At 38.2% G+C, this 25,830-nt stretch overlaps 1 protein-coding gene across 1 annotated transcript in view; it reads left to right on the plus strand.

Moving 5' to 3' along the window:
- The first annotated feature begins 273 nt into the window (after positions 1-273).
- Positions 274-25,830, plus strand: part of LOC123645685 (zinc finger protein basonuclin-2) — an 88,321-nt gene continuing 62,764 nt past the window's right edge. Inside the window, exon 1 of the mRNA XM_045562124.1 lies at positions 274-312. Coding sequence (XP_045418080.1) covers positions 274-312 — 39 coding nt within the window. The remainder of the gene's footprint in view (positions 313-25,830) is intronic.

Raw genomic sequence — 25,830 nt, forward strand, 5'->3', positions numbered from 1 at the left:
AATGGTTGGAAAGGGGAATAAGTGTTATGCTTTATAGTTTTTAACATTAAAACTCTTTAAAAATCCCAAACCTTAAAAAACATGAAATGACCTTCAGGCCTCTTGGCTCCCACTGTTTAGTTTATCAAGTCTCTGTCACACCCTCCCCCATCCCTGTAAAAAAATCTAGAGTGAAGTGTGAAAAGCATCAGAAAGTCTCCTTTATGCCAGTTCAGCCTTTTAGTCGCTTGCCAGCACCTTCATCTCTTCATATGTTTCTAGCTAAGGTCTAACATGGAACAAAAACCCGACAGCAATGGAGACCAGATGCCGGTATTTCTTCTCTGTCACTTGGCTGCTGAGCAGATGGAATTTATATCAATCGGGCATGCTAGGAGGAAGAGGCCGTGGCAGCCAACATGTGGAACTGGGGCTGAGTGACATTTCTGCTAATGTTTTGTCCTTGTAGAACATTATGCTTCCTCTTTGCTTATGAGCTGTGGTTTTCCTGACTCAGACGAGGTTCCAGCTCCAGCTGGAATGGCTGTCGCTCTTCCCCTCTCCCCCTTCCCCCCTTTTTGGGGAGTGCTGGGAGCTATGGAGGAGTAGTGGGGCCTGCACAATGGAGCTCTTTATTAAAATACCTGACATCTGCATGCAATGCACCAAAATCATCTTAGCTCAAGCAGAGGAATGTGCTGGGCATTACTAGTCACTTTTTGTCTAGTGCCGTGTACTTGTTTGATTTATATAATGAGTGAATGCCTGTGGCAAAAGAGGACATTGAGCATGTTATTGGAGGAAGGGAACTTTTTAATTTTTTCCAAGAACATTGTCACAGACAGGCCTAATACTCATGTAAAAATATGAGTATTTAAAAGCAATTGCAGCCTTCACATGGATTTCTTGCTGTGGTTTTAAAACTGTCATTCCCTTACCCCCATTTAAAGTAAAATCAGAAAACTCAAAAACCTAATTTAACATGATATGGACTTTTAATGTTGGTGACTACTGCTATAGGAAGTAGCAATTTTAAAGAATCTCATGTTACAGAGAATCTCTAGAAGGAAAACATAAAATACATGATTAAAAAAACCATAAAGGCACACACATAAAAAAGAATTGTTGGTGAGTCTCTAATTCTGGTCTTCTCTCTCAGAAAAGTACATTACCTTTTTCACACTATAAGAAATATGTATACATGCACAAATTATATTTTCTATTCTAATGATGTAAACCATTCACATTTTACCTATTTATGGAAAGTAAATAAGAAAGTACTGCCATGTTAATACATTATTTCATAAAGCACTGAAGTGGTCATGAAATTGCTGCTTACATTGCAAAATCAGCATCTCTGTCCCATTCCTACTTAGTCAAATCCCTTATTTGCAGTGGAAATTTGACTTAAGGTTTTGTTTGGGTTGTGGAGAGATTTGAGAGGACACCAGGCAAGTGAGTTGAAGAGAAATGGAGCCACTAGTTTTGTCCATTTCTTTTGAAAACCAGCTTCTGGTAGACCTCTTTCCTGGTCTCTTCCAAATACATTGGCCATACACATCATATCTTGAGTCTTCTAGAAAACTCTCAGGGCAGCCTAGCTATGTCTTTATCTTCAGGAAGCCTAAACTCTGTCTCTTTAGCACTTTGTTTTTAGCAACTATCCTGCCTGGGAAGTTCCTCTTGTGTCTCACTCCTTGGTTTGGGGATGGGCCCCACAGCTACCTGTGTAAATTGAGTAGAGGCTGGGGTAAAATACTAATATTAGTATGTCTGGAGAAAGTCACAAGTCAGTCATTCTTGGGGAAATTCTTTGAAATTGCCTTGGACTACTTCTGTTTTTCTTTGCTATATTCTTACCTATGCTTGTACCATACTAAACACAGGATTTCTTATCTATAAAGTCGTGTAAGTGATGTAAGAAACCTATAGTAAGACAGCATGGGTGCCTGTACCTTATGCATGTACAGTGGAATCTGGAGTCATAGTGCAGTTATTCTTCAGTATGCAAACCAGAGCTATCTGCACTCAGGAGTGAAATAGATTGGGATATTTGGATGAAAGGAATCTTTCTTTGTCTATACTGTTAACAGGCTGTTCACATAATGTCATGTCATTTGCTCTCCAGTTCTTGCCATGTACACTGTCAATTGTTCAAACACAGGAACAAGATAGATTTGGATAGTGAGAAATGTCTGTACTCCCAACTACCTGCAATATTGCAGAGAAATGGGAATCTCTTGCTCTCAGTTTAGGTTGATCTTATACCAATTCCTTTCTTGCTCAATTTTGTACATAAGCATTTGTGCTTTTCTTTTCCAATCTTTGGCTTCTTTTTTGTTCTGGATTTTTTTTTCCTTGCTTCTCTCCTCTTCCCTTAAAATCATGGACATAATGAAATGCTAACCTTCCATGTTTCCTTTCCTATGACCCTTATGTAAAGAATGCTTCAAGCTGGAAGAGCCTCAGTGTCTTTCCAAGGTGGTAATATTAGGGTGATGTTGGAAAGAGTGGGATGATTGTTATACTTTCAGCTGAAAATCCCACCAAGAAGCATGGGAAATGCTTCCTCGGGGACCTCCTGGAACTCCTTACATGAGCACATTTAATTGGAGGGGAAAGGAGCTTACGTCATCCTGCAGAAGTCAGATTATGGTACCAAAATCTATGGGTGTCTGTCCATTAGACTTTCTTATGGAGGAGTCTTAAAGATAATTTGATTTGGTCCTTGGATTCTGGACCTTGCCACATTTGGTCCCAGGAACTTATGGCACCAGCACCTGCCAGTGATGTCTGTTAACTATCTCATAGGTATGGTTACCTGTCCTCCACTGGGATGAGACTCCTTTAGTTCTACCTGGAAGGATGCCCAGGCAGAGTCTTTGGTATTTTAGGACAAAGCCTAATTCTGTCTCTTGCCAGCTGCATGACTTTAAACAAATCACTTAACCTCAATGAAACTCACTTTTCTTTATAATTTTTTTTATAATTTTTTCTAATTTTTTTTTTAGACTAGTCAAGTGCAGTAGTGAGGAGGGGAGAAAGTACTAGAACAAGGAGTTCAATCTGTAACTGACTGTGAACAATCAAGTGAGATAACTCACTACTTTCAGACCAGCCATCACTTTTCTCTTCTGTAAAATAGAGATGATAATATCTACCTTACAAAATAGTGGGGGGGCGGGTGGAGATAATGTTAGTTAAGTGCCTGGCACATAGTGAGAACCTCACAAGTAGCAGCTATTGTTTGCATTATCTGCTGGCAGCATTGTGGCCTTGGTTAGCCCTTTGGTCTAACCTCTGATGTTTGCCTGGCTGGCAGCAGCCACAGGTCTAACTATTCCCCAGGTATAACTATTCCAGCCACCTGCATCAGAGCTCATTAGCCACTACAAAACAAGATTCTGTGCCAGAAGTAGGGTTGTCCATTCCCATCCAGAGGGCCACAATCCTCTCTTCTTATTTGAATCTCTACATCCTAAGAAGTTACCTCCTAAATCTGCTAAGGATTTGCGACAAAAGCTCCAACCCACTAGAAAGGGCAAGTTCCTATCTTTTAGGACTTTACGTTAGAATTTTCAGAGTTCTTTACTCTGGCCCTAGACTCTTCAGCTAAGGCTATGCCTCTTTCCAGCTCTAAACAAAATTCCTTCTGGAAGAATCACCCCCTGACACCTATCCCTCTCCTCTGTTGGTGGCAGAATGCATTGGGATTTATTATGCAAATGAAGGTCACACCTCTAAGAGACAAAGAGTCCCTAGTCACTATTCTCAGTTACATTTTAATGACAGTTGAAAAGGAAGGCCAGCAAAAGGAGCATACATCCCTATTTAAAAGAAATTGAAGCAAAGCTCTTGCCTGTGTCTCTTTCTTAAGATTAATCTGACATTTCTGGCAAGCACACCTTCTCTTCTCAGCATAAGGACATGCTGATAACACGTCTGTGTTTTTCCTTGTTTGAAAACAAGGAAAACTCTTAATATATGGTAATGATATTTGTTTTTTTGGTTTTATTGAAATACAGCTTCTGCACCTTTATATCTAAAATCTCATGTAGCAGAGACTTTCAGAGAAAAAGATGAAAAATAGCAAAGCGGGGACATTGCCTTTATACACAAAAGTCATGTTTTCTATTTTTAAATTTACTTTTCATTATAATATTTTATAAAGAATTCAAGCCATACAGAAGTACATGTAGTAGAAAATGAATACACTCTTCTATTGTCCCTTCTCCTCAAATTTCACCATCAAGAAGTAACTGTTGGATCCTATTAACCAGTTTGTTGTTGTTCCTTCAAAAACAGTACACTTTTAAAAAGGATTGGTAGAAACTTTGTTGTGAGTTATTTGTGCCATATGTTATTTTGGATTTGGATTGCTCTACAAATCCCAGGTATGGTTCAGAATTCTATAATTATCTGGTACATTAAACAGCTTAGAAAACTTAGTACTCTCTGACTTCTCCTCCCAGCTTTAGAAATAAAAATTTATATGGTCACATCAAACCTTTGCTTCAGTGTGTTTATATAAACACACCAGACTTCTTTCAAAAATGACATGATTATTTTTGTCTCCTCTAAGCTTTGGTGGAAGGAAGTAAACTAATGAACTTTATACTACTATAAATGTGATGCTTTGCATCACAGGACACCAGATTAGGTGTATACACTTAAGCCTTTTTTGTGTGTGTGAAATTGAAGTTAATCTGTCCGAGTAAATTCCAGCATTTGGGAATTATCCCCCCTTCTTTCAGCCAAGCAATACAATTTAAAACACATAATTATGAGCAGAACTGGCTAAAATTTTTGGCACAGCTTTAATTATATGAGATATTACAAAAACCTTAACATAGTTAAGGCAAGTATTGCAGTAAATGCCAGTATTTCAGTGTATATTAGCATATCTTTGTCTTTCGTTTTGCTAAGATTGACTAACATTTAATTGCCTTGCTTATGGTAAAAAAGGAAAGAAATTACCTTATAGGGGTATACAAACTCTTGAGGTTTCTCAGCTGTGAACCCGGCCAAGTTGCCCTCCTCCAACCAGCTACTTCACTCCTCAACACACAGAACCTTACACACAACAGTAAATAACCCTCAATAAATTTGAATCTTATCTCAATCTAAAGACACCACCATCATTAGGGGGGAATGTTATTAGTCTGCAAAACCTCAGTCAGTTTAGAACAACACAGCAGTATCCAAACTTTTTGGTTTCCTCTGGATATTGTTACGCATGTGTTGCTGTTGCATTCCTGGGTGCCATTTATAGAGTGATTTCTTAAACACTGGTTGTATCACAGTGCAACTGACCAGTTTGAAGCAGTTTTGCCATTTTTCTTCAGAATCAGAGAAACCAGAAACTAATTAACATTTACCTCATTTAGAATTGGAATCACCTGATTTAATTTTACTACATTTGGAATAAGTATAAAAAGGTGCTTTTCACCTGACACGTTTAGTATTTTAAAACTGGCTAGGTTAATACATCTTTTAATTTCTTTTTTAAGGTAAAATTATAAATTGGCAATTAGTCTCTTACTAGTCTTGACAGATTTTTCAAATTATTTTGGATTTTAAGATTAAAAAAGAAAAGAAGCACACATTTTACCAAGCTTGTTTTGTATGCTGCTTTGTATATTTAGACTGTGTATACCAGAAAGAACTAGCTTTTGGAGAGAAAGAAAGAATCTTTGAGTTCTCATCCTGTATCCTGCTATATTCAGGGTACTTAGATATGTAATTTGGACATTGATAATACATAAGTAATTTATCTCAGCTTATATCAGAAGATCTCATGAGTTATCTTGAGACCTGCATAATTATTATCCATTGTAAACTCACTTCTGTAGAAGACAGGGTTAGTGTGTTTAGATTTTTTTAAGTGCTCCCGTAATTGTTGGGGTGTCTTGGCATTTAACTTGCAAAATACACCTCACAGTACAGATACCCAACATGGCATCACAAGGACATTACCCACACCAGTCCTGTCTTGGGAGGATTAAAAAAAAAAAAAAAGAACAACACAAAGAAAATGTATGTTAATGTGGCTGAATATTCATTAGAACCCTGCGGCCTGGGGCTGGAAGCACAGTTAGGCTGTGTGTTTACCAGGCCACCTGAAAGGCAAGAGGGCATAAGGCACTTATAAACAGTGGCGCAGCACAAGCAGTGTTGTCTTTGAAAAGTTTTCATTTTCCCTTGAATCAGCTACAGTCTCTTACTTAAGGTCACTGCAGTTTGCAATCTTTGGCAGAAGACTTCTTCCTTTTTTGGTAGTGGCAGTCTGACTTTTTTTTTCCCTTTTGGAAGTGTTTTCCTCTCAAACTGCCATTATCTTCCAAACCTGTTTCATGTTATCATTGTCAGATGCCTCTTCTCTGAGTTTCTTAGAACAAAATGTGATGAGATATATATATGTATATATATATATATATGAAATATTTTAAAGCATGGAATTGAAAGTCATATGGTTATGATTTGAGAATGTCAAGCTTGAGTTTTTTTTCAGAATTTTTTTTTTTTTTTAACTGTACCTTTTTCTCTGGGCAGTGAACTCGCTGCAGAGACATCAAAGAGAATGTGTACTGGATCAAGGTGATTTTTTTTTTCAACCACATCATTGCCAGCTGTGGTGTTTATGATTAGAGGCAGGCGTTCCAGACACCTCCGAGTCCTCACTAAGCGTCAGATCTTTAACAGGATCCATCCCAACTGAGTGACACTAAACAGACAGCCAGAGGGGAGTTGGTGGGATAGAACAGGGAAGGGGGGTGAAGGTGAGGGAGGCTTTGGTGCCTGGTTCACTCACTAGCCAAGCTATATAACAAACTCTGCTAATGCCAGGCTGCAGGCTGCCCAGAGGCCCCGTAGCATGCCTTTCAACGCAGCTTTCATTAGCCAAGGGGATGACTAGAGCCCAGCAAACACAGTCATTGATCCTCTCTCACTAGGCGCAGGGATGCGCAGCGTTCAGGTCACAGCCCAGTCGGCTTTGAAGCTGCTCCATTTCACACTACTGACAGCCACAGACTACTGGCTTCCAGGAGCTGACACGATTCCCTCTCGGATCTCCATGCTCTGCTCCATGCAACTAATGACATCGAATTCCCCCTGGATGTTGCCTCCGCTTGCAATATTAACACTTGTTCACTGGTCCTATTGACATAAGAATTCTGCAAATAGCCAATAGTACTGATAGCAGTGCATGAAAGGAGTTCTCTTTCCTGCCTTCTGTTTCCTGCTGGGTCACTGTAACTGCCGGTTTTGCCGGTACCAGAAACCAGAATGTACTTCTGGAATCAAGAGTCAGTGCAATATAGGCTTGGAGTTAAATATGTGGGAATTATTAAAGTCAAGGTGATAGGCTTATCCAGTGATTGCCATTAGCAGTGAAGAAAGAAGTGGTTTGGTTGATAACTACTTATTTCTCTTTCAGTGTGAAAGAGTGTTTTTTTAAATTTCCATACTCATCAAGAGATGGTTCACTTGCTAACAGTTCTTGATGACTATAGAAATTAAGGTCCTTTAGAAGAAAAATGTTATTATAGCAATTCAAAAAGGAAAGAAACTTGCTTGCCTGTTGGTGGGAGGACAAGATTTGCATGTCAACTCAAAACATGTAAACAATAAGTAAAAGGGAAAGAAAGTTTATCAATTTGATTTCAAAGAAGGATACAGATAACAGATTGCTAGTACAGAGCTGCTTTTAAGAATGTCTCCTTTATTACCAGTATTTTTTTCTCTTTTTTTTAGGAATTATCTAAATAATTAGATACCAGACTGGGTGAAAACCAGATAATGAAAATGTGTAAGATTCTGGCTTTTGGTCATCATTTTTTCCTCTCTGCTCTGCATACCTCCTTCCCCCCTTCCCAATAGACTTTTACCCTCCCAAGGGACTTTTAGCTACCCAGACCAGTCAGTAGTGTTTTGCCAGCTATCATCTTCAGATGGTATAAGGTACATTGGTTCTTTGCACAGAAGTAGCATGAAAATTTGTTTGAAATGTAGTAATTTTTAGGCTGTGTGATCTGGGGGCAGTAAAGGTAACTCATCACTTGAAAACTGAACAGCTCTATCTCTAGAGTGATCCGTTGAACCCATCTTGCTGGCTTTTGGTGTGTCACTGAAGGCTTGGACCAGAGTGTGTAAGTGGAACTTCCCTGGAAAACTGTGATAGATATCCTGCTATCTTAGAGAAGAAAATGGCAGGAGATGTCCACATGTGTAAGTGATTCCTGCTTACCTGGATAATAATATTCCTGCTAATATTCTTTAAATGAGTATTAGTTTTGGACCTCCACAGAGGCTGACCTTTCATCTTATATGGCACAAGCACCGGCATGAGATGGAATAACAGCCTAACCCTTCGAACCCCATGAGTCCGATTATCCTTAGGAGGCTTCCTTAAGAACTCTTAGGTCCTCATTCTTAGTATTTTACCTGTGTCTCTGACCATCATTACTACCTTTCTTTCTCCTGAGTTTCCTATCAGTCTTTAACCTACTGTCCTTTCCAACTCTTGACTCCTGTATAACTCTGAATAAAACTAGCATCTTTCAAAGACGATTCTAGCTTTCTTCCTGGTCCTACACCCCTCTCTCTGCTCCATTGTATTTGAGAAATTTCTTAATTATTAGGAACCTTTTCTCAAGTTTTAAACCATTTCTCTTCATAATTCACTATTTCCTTTAATAAGATTCTAAAATTTTAAGGGTAAAATAATAACCAAATAATATTCTGTATCATTTATTTGCATAAACACTTTATCTCATTATTTATTTTTTTAAAGTTTATCTTATAGGAAGAAAATTAATTATGCTTTATGCCAGTGCTGTCTTTCCCCAGGCAAATATTTAATACACTCACTAATTGATGCTTGGGATAATTTTTTCTTTGATAAAAAAATATGTTTTCATATAAAGATTCTTAATAGTTTTTTATATAAACTCTTAAAACATCAAAGTTTTACAGTGTACTTATACTATGCACTTGCCCATTTACTAACCTTGGAAATAAGTGTGTAAAGTAAAACAACAAAGTAGTTTTATTAGGTGTGCCTTTGTCATCATGTGACAAGTTAGTTCAATCAGTTTTTTTAATTTAATTATACCATTGCCCAAGTTCTATTTTATTGTTTTTTTGACCTTTATTAGTCTTCACGACTACTCTGTGTCAGCATTATCCCATTTTATAGATTATGCAACTGAGGCAGAAAAAGGATTTCATCAGTTTGTGAGCTGAGGGCTTCAGCATTGTTATTACCATGATGTTTTAGTGTCCTCAGTAACAACAACTTTTTAAATTGCTCAGAATTTTGTTTACCATGTGTTTTAAAAAGTACTGATTTCTCTATTTGAGAGGATGAAAGTTATATCAGCAATTTGATGATCAAGCACCCTTTTAAGAATTTCATTTCCCCATCACTTCAAGAAAGGAGAAAGAGCCTAAATATTGAGGATAATGCTTGTCAAGTTTTCTTCAAAAAATGAGAATCTGTGTTTGTGCACGTGTGTAAGTAGATCAATAGATTGATGTTAATTGATTGACTCGAGTGGAAATAAAAGTAAGTCCCATATTAATCTTTGATTCTGTTATGTATATTTGCATTAGCGTCACAAGTATCACAATGAGATAATTATGGAGAGCACTTTTGGTAGAATATTAAATGAATGTTTAATGTGTTATTGGCTGGCATAGATACTTAGTATTCGTGCTTTAGTGTGGTAGCCTTGTGCTTGTTTTGGTGAAGTAGTATTATTTATATAATACAGGGAGAAATACCTTTGTTTACTTCAGCAGCAAAAGGACTTGATTTTTCTGCTGCTGGAGTTGGACAGTAAATTTAGTGATCTCCATTAGCATTTCTGAGAAAGCTTTTATATTAAATAAAAGCCAAGGGGCTATTAGTTGCTAGTTTTACCGTTTCTTCTCTCTGCCTTTGGTGGAACAAATGGTTGTTTCCTAATAGCCTCCAGGTATACCTATAGGTCTGAAAAAATGTTTTAATATAATAACTTCATATTGGGGTAATCTGGAAGGAAATGTGATAACTTTTTGACCCATGTAAAATCCCACAACCTCTCCCAGATTAAAGACACAGTGAAGCTAACTAGCTCAGTGAAATTTGCAGTTGCCTGGCTTCAGTACCACCTACCACCTCTGGCAGTGAATTGCCTGAGGATTTATTTCATCCATCACTCATTGATAAAATTTGGTAACATTTGTAGGTCAATTTATTCCCCTGGAATTTCCTCTGCACTGTAATGTGCCATAGTTTGAGGAAGAGGAAATGATTCAAAAATCTGTAAAGACTTACCTATTTATTTCTGACCTAGGAAAAATAAATTAACCAAGTTTCAGATCTTGAAGAGCTGGTGCATATGTATACAATATGCAGCACTTTGGGGACCCAGTAAATTCCCCCGAGTTAGTGGATGATACACCAAATGTAAGAGTAAGTGAAAGAAGAAAGAGTGCATGAAAGGAGGTCAGATCCCTCTGTGCTTCCTGCCTTTTTATATCCTAATTTGATTACACAGTGGTGCTAAGTGGATCTCCTTGTGTTCCTTTCATAACCAAGTAGGAGACTTTCCTTTTAGTAGGTATTGTGCAGCTCTAGGAAAATCACCAACTAGGCAGAAAGGAAACCAGGATGAAGGCCTAGCAGGAGGCTCTCCACCCAGTGAGGAAGTTGGACATTTTCTGTTCTATAAAGATGATTGATGACCTGTGGAAAAAGAAAAGTGGGCACCAAGGCCAGCTTGTCTAAGACAGCTTGAGTGAATGTGTAGCCAGCGCTGCCTTGATTAACAGAGGTCTCCCTGACCTTGGCAGTGTGTTGTGACTCAGAGTCTTGCAGGGATGAATTGTTCCTGTACAGTTTCTCCAACATCTGAGGTACAAAAAGGTCCTTTTAGCCATTTGTTAGACACCAGAGGAAAAAATGGTCTAACCTGCTTAAGACCTGAAAACAGCCTAGAATATTCAAAAAATACGCTATAGTCAAACTCACCTTAATTTCAGAACCCAAAATCTGGATGGACAAAAAGTGTCAGCTAATCATTATAGGTTGAAAATTCATCCAGGTCACCTCTGTTTCTTAAAACTGTGTAAAGGACCTCTATGTATTTCTCCTTTAGTAGTTAAATGATTTTATAACTGTGAGTTTTGGAGGGTCTTTTGAAATAGCCAGTAATATTGCTTTCTTTGGCCAGATAACAATTTTCCTCCTTTCCTGAATAGAAATTTGACAGATTTTGGAACCTTGTGCTTTAGTATAGAACCCAAAAGATCTATGAAGTCTACAGAATGCCTCTTTACCCAGGTTAGTGACTTCGACTTATTCTCATTTTAAACTGTTTCTTTTGCTATCCTCCTAGTTTTCTATAACTGGAATGGATATCCACAGAGGAGTCTATTGTTCCTAAATACCATTTTAGAAAACATTGTGAGGTGGTATGAATTCCAAATATGTCTGAGACCAATATTATCAGTGAAATTGAGTAACATGTGTGTTCAAGGCCCTTGCTACTGATGATCAAAGACATTGATGTGTTTCCTGCCCTCAAGGACTATAGACAGCTGCCCTGGGTGAAATGATTGTAGTATATTTACCAACATTTATACACCAATAAGTAGAAATATATACATTAGAATTTGAGGACTTTGGCTGGGCCCGGTGGCTTACACCTGTAATCCTAGCACTCTGGAGGCCAAGGCAGGAGGATTACTTGAGATCAGGAGTTTGAGACCAGCCTGAGTAAGAGCAAGACCTGTTTATACAAAAAAAATAGAAAAAGTTAGCCAAGAGTGGTGGCACATGCCTGTTTTTCCAGCTACTCAGGAGACTGAGGCAGGAAGATCACTTGAGCCTAGGAATTTGAGGTTGCAGTGAGTGAGCCATGATGATGCCACTGCACTCTAGCCGGGGCAACAGAGTGAGACTCTGTCTCAAAAAAAAAAAAAAAAAAAAAATGAGTTTGAAGACTTAAGTATAGAGGTGACCTATAAGAAGATACTAGAGCCAGGTAGCTTCCTTTGAGTGATAGCTTCCCATATAACGTAAGACTTGTGTCTAGGCATCAAAGATGCTGACGATGAAGTGGGCATTCAAGATGAGGTTTAAGATGTGCAAAACACATACAGAGCAGAGAAGTGGACTCTTTCGTAGGCAGAAGGCAGAATATCCTGGATGAAAGAAAAGAGGACAATTGAGAAATTAACTGTATTTATAGCAGTGTATGTAAACAGTTTGGATTTGGGCCCCTAGGCATAAAAGAACCAATAAGCGTTCTGAGCTGTGTGGAATGATACAATGAAAATTTCATGGCAAAAGAATTATCGTGGTAATAATGTGTTAAATAAATTTAGGTGTGAAGAAATTAAAGGAATTTCCTTCAGATATCCAAGCCAACACATAAATGGCAGAAATAAAACAGAATGGATAGTTGTTTGAAAGTCTTGTGGTGAAAGAATCAACAAGAATCGTGTTGTTTTGTACCGTTAAAATGGTGAGAGATAGAAGAACTATGTCTCTTTTGTTGCTTTGTATTATTAATTACAAGATGTAGGTGTGTTAGAGCCGGTTCCCCTCAGCCCCAGGAACAGAGAGACGGAGTCACTGAGGCTGCAAAAAGGCAAAGGAGTTTATTGGCTAGCTCGAGCTAGGGTCCAAGTCCCAGAGTACCAACACAGTGGCCTCTCACAAACCAGGACCCCGCCCTGGGGTAAAGGTTAAGCTTTTATACTTTTCTGTATGTTAGTTTCCACACGACACGTTAGTCTGCACACGACACACTAGTCTGCACCCTACACACTGGGCTGCACATGACACACTGGGCACTCCATCCCCCTTTAGTTTATTTGTTCTTTTAAAAGTGGCTGATCGTGTTGGCTCCTGATTGGTTGACTCTAAGCCACGGGCTTTTCACGCCGGCGCCAGTTGTGGTCAACGTCATTTCGGGGAAGAGGAGGGTCCGCGACAGGGTGGGCGGGGAGGGGGGGCTGTTGTTGCATACCTTCTAGTTTTTGGTTACAAGGGATACTGGGAACACACGCCCTGCACAAGCTGTTCACGCACTGATCATGCCTTGCCCTTTTTATCTAATTAGTTGGTTGGAGCGCCCCAGGACTCTCCAGCCCTTTATCAGGAAGTAACTTGCGGTTACCTCACCGGGGCCTTGTTTTCCTTAACTTTAGTGAAGCCTGTCATGGCTCCACTTAAGCTAAGCACCAAGCAAGCAAGCCATATATACAGAAGCAGAACCAGGCTGTTAGCTTCTCACATCCAGGAAGCCTAGCCTATCATGGAGTAACCCTTGCTCTTGTACCTGTTTTTCATTCTGATTAACTATATTTATCAAACAATTAAAAGCAAGCACAGTCACAGAAGCAAATAGCATCAGTTAGAATCAAAGAGAGCACATTTTTTCTCTAAAACAATTCATCACACATACACATTTTCCTACCATCAATTCCTGTTCTTCAGGTGATTTAGTCTATCCAAGTATGTGGCAGGGCTGCTACATACTAAAACCTATTTTAAGAGTTGACTGATCTGTTGGAAATCCTGGAAAATATCCAGGATGATCAAGTCCAAGATACCTTTCACCAGAAGTCTTGAGGACCTGTTAACCAGAAGGAGAAGCAAGCCCCCTTTTAAGTTTTACAGCTGAATTTTAAAATGTGTTAGTATGCTAAATTATGAACAAAGAAGCCCTGTAGACCTTTGTTATAGTCCTTAAACACTGTATACTGGTGTTATCCCTTTTACCTCTTCACTGGAATTCAAATTCCTCAGTGACAAATTATTTCTTACTTACCTTGATATCTTTTCTGCCTAGTAAAATACTGATATGTAATCAATACTTAGTGACTAAAAATATTTCTATAATTTGCATTCTCATTGGTAGTAAAGTATTATAATGAAGCATTGTTAGCATTGTTGTGTATTATTGTATAAATGTAACTCTGCTTTGGAAAACTCACATTAGTTCAGCCTCTTTGAGCAAGTAGGAGAATATCCTCAAATTATCTTTAGGGCTGCACTAATGCTGTGCGTAATTAAGGTCCACTTACTCATTACTAAGTGTTTATTGTGGGCCTACTATGAGCAAGTTGTGGAATAGAAAGCATGTAAGAAGACACCCTCTTGAGACACCCTGTTCTCAAGAGGCTTGTAAACTGGAGGGAGAGATGAGATACCTTTATAAATAACTTAACTGTTAGGTAGAAAGTAGTATGTACAATATGAGATGTCTGCATATAAAGTGCTATGGAAGTTCTTGAAAAGGGGGAAAGGTTCTTTCCATCCCAGAAGGCCAGGAGAGCTCTTTATAGAGAAGTTTACTTTATGTGGTCCAGCAAGGGTAGGTGGAATTTTAACTTGCCAGATGGCATAGGGACAGAAAATCACAAGACATGTATAGGAAACAGCACAGTTTAGCTTAAGCATGGGATTAAGAATAGTCACAGGAAAGAAGCTAGTTATGTCCAGGACTTTCCTTGATAAATGGTGATTGTCCTTTTGAAGGTCTTTTGAGGTCCCATCGGCAGCCTGGTGGGTGGCCTCCGCCTGCTCTCACATAAGTATTTCTGTGACTTTTCTAAAAACTTGTTATGCCTCTAAGAAGTTTCAGTATGATTTTTTTTAACCTACACTTGATCGTTAAAAAGGTAAAAACTTTTCTATAATTTTCATCCAAGTTTTAATGGGAAAAGTTTGTGATAGATTTTTAAAAGCTTTCATGGACCAGTATCTGTGCCAGTTTCTTCAACTGGCTTTTTCAGAGTCCACTTCTTACTAAGTCTTTGGAATAAAAATGAAAAAAGCTACCAGAAAGCTACAATTATAGTGTTTATTTGGGGAAATGTTTCTGGTTGCAGTACTCCAGAATTTTTGAAAAAGATTGTAAATGTAGTTAATGAGACTCTGTGTACCTGTGACCATCCTAAAAATGTGCTAAAATGAGAATGTGGCCTCACAGCTTAAGAAACTGAGTTTTTCTGCTTGGGGTGTTAATATTATTATGAATGCTGAAGTAAAATTCAAATCACCTGATTGAAGTTCTTGGCACTGTGATTAAGAGGTGAATTTAGGAGAGGGAAGTGCGTATGGTTTTTGGTCTATAATGCAATTTTTACCTGATAAGGACTTAGAACCTTTCTGTTTCTCTCTAAAAAGTTTTCTCTGTGAAATTAAAGTACTGTTTTCTTTCAGAACAGCTTTAGTGTTTCAAGCTTAAAATCTTCTCTCTTTAAATCCTGGCTGCATATTCTGCTCCCCTTCCCTCCAGGCACAGTTTTCTCTACATCTTGGTTGGCTCTGAATCCCAAGAATTAAGACAGCCTGGCTTCTATAAATCAGGAGACAGCTTCATTATCAAAGTTATGTGTTTTCACCTTAATAGATAGCCAGCCCTAGTGTTGGTGCCAGGCCCTGCCTTATCGTGTAACCATCAGCACTGCATACTGGAATGTTCTTTGTTTGGATTATTTACTCCTTCTATAAACAAAGATTAGAGCAAAAAATGTCAGCACTGAGGCCTAAGCAGTGCTGACTGTTACTAGAAAATCACAGTAGCGTCACGTGGGATATAATTTGCTACTCGGTAGGAAGGAATAGCACTGACTGGAGAATTATGTCTGAGTTCTGTGCTGAGGGTTTTACCTACTCTATCTCATTTAATCTTCTCAATAGCCCTTCCGTTCTTCCCATTTTACAGATGAGGAAAACAAGACTCAGAAAAGTTAATAGTACTGCCCCAAATTATGTTATAAGTGGCAGAGATTTGGGTTTCAAACCTAGGCACTGGACTCCAAAGTCCTCTCTTTTACCCACTACATTATAAAGAAGTTCCAAAGATAGTAATGTTTAAAATAATGTTACCTGGAATTTGAGCTGATTGTGTTCATTAGATGGTTCCACAGTTTTTGTTTTTGTTTTTTTAGAGATAGATTTTCTCTTTGTTGCCCAGGCTGGGATGCAGTGGCTATTCACTGGCACGATCATAGTACACCACAGCCTGAAACTGCCTGAGCCCAAGCGATGCTCCTGCCTCAGCCTCCCCAGTAGATGGGACCACAGGTGCACATGCCAAGGTACCTGGTGATTGTTTCCACAGTTTTAATTTGTATCATTTGATCAGGATGAAAAGCATTTTTTAGTATTGAAACTTTTATTAATTCCTAGTTTTATATAAAGGGTCTAGAGATCACTGAGTTTTAGCAAATCTTGAATGATCTCCACTGTTTTGAGGGTCTGTATCTTTCTTACAGCTTGCCAGGTCTCTTTTATTTAAAAATTTACGTTTTACTCTGAATTCAGGAAAGAAGCAAAGTTATTAACCAGGCCATTTTGGGAGTAAATATATCACAGAAGCTCGTCAAGCATCTTGTGTAGTTTAGAATAGATGTAATTGTGAAAGAGGGAGACAGTTCTTTAAGAATATCTGTAGTTGATATGAATAATCCAGAATTAAATCAGTTATTTACTTCTAGGACTTCTAAGAAGTTTGATTCTCAGTAAATGGCATGAATAACTGCTTTTCTTTTGGAACGTGATTACTTATGATTTGTACACATTTCCACGTATAATATAGGCAAATAAACCTCATTTTGCAGATGAGGAAACTATGACTTAGAGAAATGAGTGAGGTTACCAGGATGACATCTAATAGGTACAGGTAGTGCATTGTTACTTTTATTTTCCTCATGTATTCTGACTTGCCTGTAGGCTCTCAGTGTGTTTATAAGATCAGGATATACTCATTTCTTGACTAGAATAAATATGTTTTCTGATTCACTACAAGGTTGTTTTTCTTATTGAACTATATTTCCTGGATAAAACCTCTTGAACTTAATAACTATCACCATAAATATGTTTAATGGGTTTATTGGCATGTTAAAAATTGTATTGTGTTGGCACGTGAAGAGGCCCACATAATTGCTAAATGATGATACTTAAGATATTTATAAAGATGCTATTGACTTGTAGTTTTATATCCGTATATATTTATAACATTCTGGTAACAAATAAAAACTTGAATAAATAATGTCATGTCAACAGATATCACTGATAATAAAAAGTTACCAGGTATAATTAGATATGCTTACTTAGGTCAGTTCTCCCAGATTATCATTAATCAGGTTTTCCCAGGAGAGAGTGCTGGACCTCACTTTCCAATCTCTTGAATTTGTTACATTACCATCTGACTGAGTCCTAATAGTTGTACTGCCTGGTGTTCACAGGTACATGATCATCCTTTCCCCCTTCCTCATTGCCTTTGTGCCCATATATTTTGTTTCTTATTTTAGAAAACAGTTTCCTTAGAAAAACAAAAATGAGCAAAATATATTTTGTTTCTTATTTTAGAAAACAGTTTCCTTAGAAAAACAAAAATGAGCAAAAAATGCTTAGATGCATTATTAGAGCATGCATTACAATAGGCACAGAGTCATTTATTTGTCTCCTTGGGCACATTCATGGTGTAGTGTTTGGAGCTGGGCCTTGAGAGAGAGATGTTTTACTTCCTTTTTGGACCCTCAAAATGTCCTCATTCCTAACTATACCCAGTGCTGCTTAGAAATGGTGTTTGTTGTAATGTTTTGGGACAAAAATGTGTGTGGGGGGTAAACCATATGTATTACATTGTAAGAATTTTTTTCCTCTTCTTGCTTTCTTTTCAGTTTTTTTTCATATACTCTCTGTAACAAACCGTGGACATTTAATCTTCTTTGTATGGAAATTTATCTTGGGACAAGAGATAATTCATTTAACTGTCATGACAGTTCTCAATTGTGCTTTTGGAAAGCCTTCTTGGTAAAGTTTCATTGATTGAGTCCCAGTCCCATAAATCTAGGGTGTATTAGAATATGCTTGTTGTAGCTCTTACTTTAGGTCACTTCATGAGGCCACATGAAACCACCTTCTGATATTTATGCCTTTGCTTTGCCCTCTGTGGGATTAACCCCATCTCATCGTCAAGTATAAGCCTATATACCAATTTACAGACTTTCCTTTCAGCAGAATGAATCTTACTGTTGATAAAAATCTCATGAGATGGAGCACCTTCATGATCTTATGTAGAGCATGGGTTTCCTGTGATTCTGGCCAGAACTGTGGTCCAATTTTCCTATTTGATTCTGTGGCCTCCTCAGACCTGTGGAGAACCTTAATTCTAAATCTCAGCAGACAGAAAGCCAAGTGTCAGAATGATATTCTTTGGGTGAAGGCTTTATCCCAAAGAAGAGTAAGAGGAAATAAAAATGCAAAGCAAAACAGAGTGTGGAAATGTATGTAAACCAGTGTTCCCAAAGGTATTCCAAAACCATTTATTCTATGGGATGTTAGTAAGTGTTATGCTTTTAAAGGATCCAAGGTCAAATAACTTTGGGGAAGCCTGGGTTAAAAAATGTAAACCCAATCTTTTATTCAAAATTTCTTAGAACCTTCTAATATGCTGATTTATTTTTTAAAAAAAGTGTAGAATCTCTAAAAAATAGGATATATTACATTTCCTAAACTCATTTGTCTAGGGAGAACTTTTTCCTAGGAATGGCAATTTATAAGATACATCTTAGGAAATGTAGTCAATGTTCTTGCAAATAAGAAATGCATTTTAAATATGTAAGAAAATGGCAAAGTGCCTTGATGTTCCTCAGACTTACTTTTTCTCTGTTCTTTAACAATTCAACCAAGGCAGCAGAGACTGTAGTTTTCTGTGGGTGTCTACAACAGTCCACAACCCTACCAGAGGCCAGGGTGACACAGACCTTAGCTTCCTGACCTTCCTGTGAATACAGATTAAATTCAGTACAGAGGAAGGGTAAGAAACTCACTTAGCCATTCATCCTACCCCTAATGGGGTCAGCACTTACATCAAACTGGTTATGGAGAAAGGGTTTATAGGGCCCCCATTTATGCTTATATTTTATATGTACCCCAGGAAAAGTGAATTCCAGAGAAAATACTGTCAGTTTGTGCAGACTATGAGAAACTGAGATTTAATCCTAAAGCAATTGGGTGAATCCTACTTAACCCTAATCAAGTCAGTTAACATCTCTGAATCTAAGGTTTTTTTCACCTTTCACCCATCATCTGTACACCTAAGCATCCATCCATCCATCTCACTGAATAATTGTGAAGGTAAATATGTGAAAAGTGTTAAAAAGTTGGAAACTTTAAGAGGGTTATATAAAAAAGCATGAAACCATCCTTACCATCGGTCAAGAGATGTGTTGAGGAATGGTTTTCTTCACTGACTCATGAGCTAAGTTATTTCCTTTGTTCCTCAAGATTCTTGGTGAAAAGAATAAGCCTTACCCATTCATATGAATAGTAAAGTCTCCCTTCTGAAGAATGTTTGGAAGGCTAATTAGACCCCTGTTACATACAAACCACACACAGTAAGGAGCACATGGTAGAATCATAATATTTAGTAGCAAATATTAAAGAGCACTTACACTGTTCTGAGTCCTTACATTTGCTCATTTTATCCCCATGACAACTCTGTGTAGTAAGTATGACTGCTAACTTTATTCCACAAATAAGGAAACTAAGACACAGATCACTTAGGTAACTTGCTTAATGTCATACAGATAGTAAGTGGCAGAACTAGGATTTGAACTCATACCACCTAGTTCTGGAGTCCCTGCTGTTAACCACCCATCATCTACTGCCTCAGTGATTTACAGCAAGATACTAGAAGAGATACTACCTTGTATAGTTCCAAATACTGATGGTTAGTTATTAGATGTGGGTGTTAGGCAGCCCAGTCACTGCCTGTCTCATTCCTGTGGAAGTATTTTACTAGGTATAAAGCACCGATGGATACTAAGTGATAGTGTGCTCCTAAAACAGAGCATTTGCTACTAGAAATGCTCTTTTCAAATGTGTATTTAAATTGATGAAATGATAATTACTTTCTCTCCCCTGTGCCCCCTGTCCCACTCACCCTAAAAAACTAAATCTTTTGGCCAGAATTTTCAAGCCTATGTAAAAGATTGGTTGGTATAACTCAGACCTGTACTTGTGACCAAATAGGCAAGGACAGAGCAGACTCTAATTGTTCAGTCATACATGAACTATACATATTTTAAGTGAGTGAAAGTTTTTTTTTTTTTTTTTTTTAATTATCTGCTTTGGGTTTGAACCCTGGGAACGTCAAGGAAAAATAATGCTTGTTCTTGCCATCTGTGAGCTTTCATATGGTTACAGAGACAAGTTATATACATTTAGAAAATTGAAAGTGTAGGTATTAAATAAGAATGCAAGAATTGGCAAAAAGTCAGGTGAACTGGATATTTGGTAAATGCCCTGGGTTTGGGGATAGGCAAGGTTACTGAGGACTGGAGCAGACTTGATGAGGTACGTAGGACTTGAGTTTTGGTGGATAAGAAGGATTCTGAATGGTAAGGAAAGTATTCTTGGAGAAGGGCAGGGGAAAAAAGGGACGTGGTGAAAACAGGGATGCTGAGTCAGCATGCATGTGGCTAGAGACGTGCTTCAGCCAGTGGTCTGGACTAGAGGACCGAGGAAGGAATGGGAGCAGCAGGCTGCTGGGCACAGCCTCTGAGCATTTGTGAGTACCCAGCTATGAAATGGGGTCCTCGTGTTTTGGGTAGTCTGGGATGTCTGAAGGTTTAAAGTGGAAGAATGACATCTCGACTGAGTTCTGAGAACCTTGATATGAGAGCAATAAATTAAGCAATTGAATTGGAGATTGATATTAGCCAGATAGTAGCTAGAACAAGCAATTAAAAGACTATTTAAGATGTTTAGGGAAGAGCCATATTTGATGGCAATGCAAATGGGAAGAGAAGGGATGGGTTTGAGATATGCCAAAAGAGCAATTAATATAATTTAGTGTGATATGATTAAAATGCTAGGTCATTTTATAGTAATGTAATTAATAAACAATAGATTAATAAAAATCTAGAGATTTCTAAATATAGACTCTGGAATCAGACCATCTAAGTTGAGCACTAACCTCCACACTGACTTGAAAAAATTTAAATAAACCTCATTCTCTGGTTTTTAAAATACATACCTTGGAAGATTTACATAAGAATTCAATGGGATATCATTAGAATTAAAGAGATTAGCATAATGTCCAACAAATAGAGTGCAATAAATTTTAATTATTATTGGTATCCATATTTTTAAATTTGAGTTTGTTTACATTGTGTTTTATTAAAGTGCCAAACATATCTATATTCCTCTTATGGCAGGTACAGTACTTTTATTAATTCATAAAACTGTTATTAACTAATAATATCTAAATGTGTCTAGTATTTGCAGGATTTATGTTATGTTCACCTTATTCTCCCATTTGATATCCAGTAGCCCAGGGAAGGTGGTTTGACAACCCCTGGCAGGGGCACCTGCCTCCTCCAGGGAGCAGAGTGGACAGGACAGCAGCATTGAGAGTCAGGGGGTGGAGCTGAACCTGGAATCCAGGTTTCTTCACTGTCCGTAAAGCTCTCTTTCCCAATACCAGGCATCATAGTTTAAATTAATAGATGGAGAAGAAAACAGAATTTGTTAAAGGCCTGTTACCTGTTCATGGGCATGACTGGCTAAAGTATTTTTCTGTATACCTGTTCTTTCTAGGGTTTACAGTATGTCCTGTATCATGATAGGTGTTTTTAACCCAGTCTCTTCACCTAGTTAATTCCTGCTCAATTCTCAGCCTAAATGCCACCCAATCTAAATGACTTTTCCCTATTTTTCTGTTTTCATGGCTCCCATACATTTCCCACATGGCACTTTTTAAATTTTTGAAATCCTATATTTGTTTTCCTGTTTCCTTATTTAATACCCATCTCCCCGACCAGACTGTAAACTCCATGAGAGCAGAGATAATTTCTGTTTTGTTATTTTGTGTACTTGGCTTCCAGTATAATACGTGACATGTAATAAGCAATTAATAAATACGAATTTGAAAATGAATACATGAATTAGAGAATATGTAACATTCAGGTATATGTCAAGGGGCATGATCTGTACTTTTTATGATAAAACCACTTTGATTAGCATTATTAAAACTCTCATTGCTATACTTTCATCATCAAAAGTGGAGAGAATAATAACAGCCCACATCTACCTCACAGAAATGTTCTTAGGATAAATGAGATATTGAATACTCTTCTCTCCAGTATCTAAAAATAGACCTAGGTCATAAATAGGGTATTTAGGGAACTCCCTCTCTCACATTTTGAGATGACTAGGAAACTCCTTTCTTACTTGATAGCTCCAAAAAAGCTGACCATGACCACCAGGAAGGGTGAGCACTTCACCTTACTACTAGGCAATGCCAGGCACTGGAGCATGTGGAACACAAACTAATCTGTAGAATTATTATGCTATCTTCAGAAAAAGATCATCATGCACTTCTAATGCCATGTTGATAATGGTAGTAGTACTCCTGAGAGGCCGCGAATGTGATGATGGAACTGAAGTCATGAGGTAGGAAGATAACTCACTTCAAAAGAAAATGCTCTCCAGATACTAACACTGCAAACTACCATTCAAGGCAGTGACTTTGCTGAGTGTCTGATAAATACAGCATCACTCTGAATAGACATGTTTGAATAAGGTTTTCGCATCATTTTCTAGGATTCTAAAGAGCTTGATAGGATATTTTGGCCATTGAGACCACCCTCTCCCCACCTTTGGAAAGGATATGGGTTTCCTATTCCTGATAAACACTAAAAAAAGGTACCTCGCTGTGCTGTTACCATAAATATTTAGATGATGAAAACTCTCTTAAATATTTAAAGAAACTGCTGAGCACAGCTTAATCATCTTATTGAGAACCCTAGATTTAAAACTTAAATGTCTGTTCTTAGGAATGAAGCAGACAGGTTAAACTGCCTTAAAAATAAAGTGCCTCACTGTTGTATCATAAAATCTCAACTGACATTAAGGTAATTGTGCTTAAGCACAATTTAGGGCTCTTTTGAATGTTTGTTGTAGACACAATAATGATGCTATTTTTAATAGTCTAATGCTAGTTCTGAAGAAATAAACTTCAATTCTTTGTGCATGTGTCCTAAATAGAATCACTTAGGGGAAAAATGCAGACTCTGAATGCTTTATATTAGCAAAAGAAGGACAAATTATGGGTTTTGGCATTATTATGTTTAAAAAGAAGAGAAATGAAATAAAACCTTCCGTAGTAGGAGCCTGTATAGTCCAGACTAGTGTAGTATTCCTGTGAATTTCAGATACTTTATGCTATAGATTCAGTTTTGCTGAATTGAATCAAACTGATGTCTGGCTCCCTTTAATCTTCTGGGGGTGGGGGATTATAATCAAAATGCAGATTTCTAGGCCCCAGCCAGTGGGCCTTAGCTAGCCTTTTATGTTGAACCTTTATAAAAATTAGAAAAAGCGTTCTTTCTAAGCAGATACAGCCAAAACCAGAACACATGGCTTGGCCCCAGTGAGTCAGGCCTGAGCTACATTTGGCCCCACGTGCTACTTTGGCTAGGCACTTTGTGCAGTGCACACATTGAGCACCCTGTTTCCTAGGCTTACTGGATCCTAATCTCTTGGTGGGGCACAAGGCCTATTTACAGGTTCCCTGAAAACCATGTTATTGGTCAGATTGACATTCATGTCATTATGCCGATGCTTTTGAGTATGTGATCTGATTAAGTCTACAGTGGTCTCCTGGCCTTTGAGCCCCATATCCTTAGAGTTGATGGCATAATGTCTAGGGTAGAAATGGGTCCACCATATGGAACAGAAAAGCAGTTTTATTTTATCTTGAATATTAACAATATTTGGGAACCTTTGCTGCTGATTTTTCTCCTCTTGATGCCCTCTATCATGTTAGACCAGGAAAGCAACTAGGTTAAATTATCATCTTCTTTTAGTGTCTGCCAGTAGTTTAGATAAAAGCTGATGATCTGTCACCACCTTATTCAGCCCCTTGTAATTTTTTCCCCTTGTATTCTCTGCAGCAGACTCTTAACTGGTCTTCTATCCTCTAATCTTTTCTTTCCTTCAACTCATGAGAGGTCATACTTGCAGATGATACTTGAATGACTTTCTTCTAGGTTGAGGGAAAGTCCAAACTCCTCCACAGGCAACCCAAATCTTGGTCAAAACCCAGAGGGATCCTTCCGAGCAAAAGCCCAAGCCCTGTAGGACCTTCCAGGACTACATGACCTGTCCCCCTTACCCTTCATCTCTGACTATATCTCCTCTCTCCCTTCTTCACTCACTTGATGTTAGCCACCCTGGCATCTTTGTTGGTCCCTCTCCCCAAAATGCTTTCCCCTTACATATCAGATCTTGACTCAGAAGTCTCCTCAATGCATCTTTCCCTGGCTGTTGCATCTGAAATTTCAACCTCTCCTCACTTCCAATATTTCAGATCCTCCTCCTCCATTTTCTTTCATCCTTAAAAATTATTATTATCTAAATAGCTCATATTTTATCTTGTTTCCCTATTACTTTTCTCTTCCACTAGGATTTAAGTTCCACCAGGGCAGGAGATTTGTCTGTTTTATTCACTATTGTATCCCCAGTGCCTAGAGCAGAGGTGAGCACCCGGCATACAGTCAATAACTGTTAGTTGAGTAGAGGATGGAATGAATTTGGCCCATGCCTGCCTCTCCACCCTTATGTCTGATCAGACTCCTTCAGTCTCACATATTCACATCTTTTCAATTTGTCTGCTTTCTGTAAACATACCAGGCTTTCCCCCATCCTCTGTGCCTTTTTGCTTGCTACCACATATACTTAGATGGCTCATCCTCACCTGCTCATCTCTTCCTGCTCAGCGTAGAAGTTACCTGTCCTGGAAAGTCTTCCTGGGCTCCTCTGTGCAGCTGGAGTGCCCTTTCCTAGCATCATCCCAACCACAGTGCTTTGTTTCTACCCTTTTGTTTAGCTCTTCCATTAAATCAGATGGGCTCCTTGAGGGTTTTATTTGGATTTGTATTCTCAGTCCCTAGCACAGTAGAGGCATGTCTTAAATGTTTATTAACTGAAGAAAGGAGGGAAGGAGGCCACTGCAGATCTGGAGGATGATCTCTGGATTTTGTTCATCCTTACAGTCTACCTAGCATGTTGCCAGATTTATAGGAAGTGCTCAGTGAGGGAACAAGTGGTTGTTCCCTCTTGCACAACCCCATGCCTAATTAGAAATTCAGATCATGTTTGTTTTAACATTGTACTTTGAAGAGGTCTTCTGAATTTATGGCTTTTAACTTCTGGTTGTTGACCAGATCTGGATGTGGTCAGATAAAGCAGATAAAACTGCTTTCTGACTCTAAAATCTATCAGGATGCACTGGCTGGAAATGGATATTTAGAGGCCCTCGGTTTGTGTGTATATTCTGAGAAACACAGATCAGTGGTTTTGCTTACCTGTGTCAGTATGGTTGGTAATGAGTGCTTTCTCTGCGTGCATACTTTGTTTCTTCAAAATAGGACTTATATGAAAACAAAGTGGCTTAATCACTCAATTACAATTTCCTCTATGAAATTTTTGAATAAAAATGAAATAAAATAAAAGCAGGGGAGCTCTAAATCTGTTTCATACTCTGCAGTACAGCTAATCACCGGGAAACATTTTCATAATAGCACTGTAATGTTCTGAATGTTATTTATACTAATGATAAAGAATGTCATTTTAGTAATGCCTGTAAAAAACTTAGCCTACATGTTAAGTTGACTTAAGACACACTACTTCAGATCACCCATAAAGATTTTAGCAGCAATTTTCTGTGACTGATTTGTAATGATGCTTACTACCCATCATTAATTGGGTAGACATTATGGATAGCTGTAGGAGAAAAAAAAAATGGACAGAACTTTGCTGCCCCTGTAGGA

Source organism: Lemur catta, chromosome 10 (genome assembly GCF_020740605.2).
Source record: "Lemur catta isolate mLemCat1 chromosome 10, mLemCat1.pri, whole genome shotgun sequence".
Lineage (NCBI taxonomy): Eukaryota > Metazoa > Chordata > Mammalia > Primates > Lemuridae > Lemur > Lemur catta.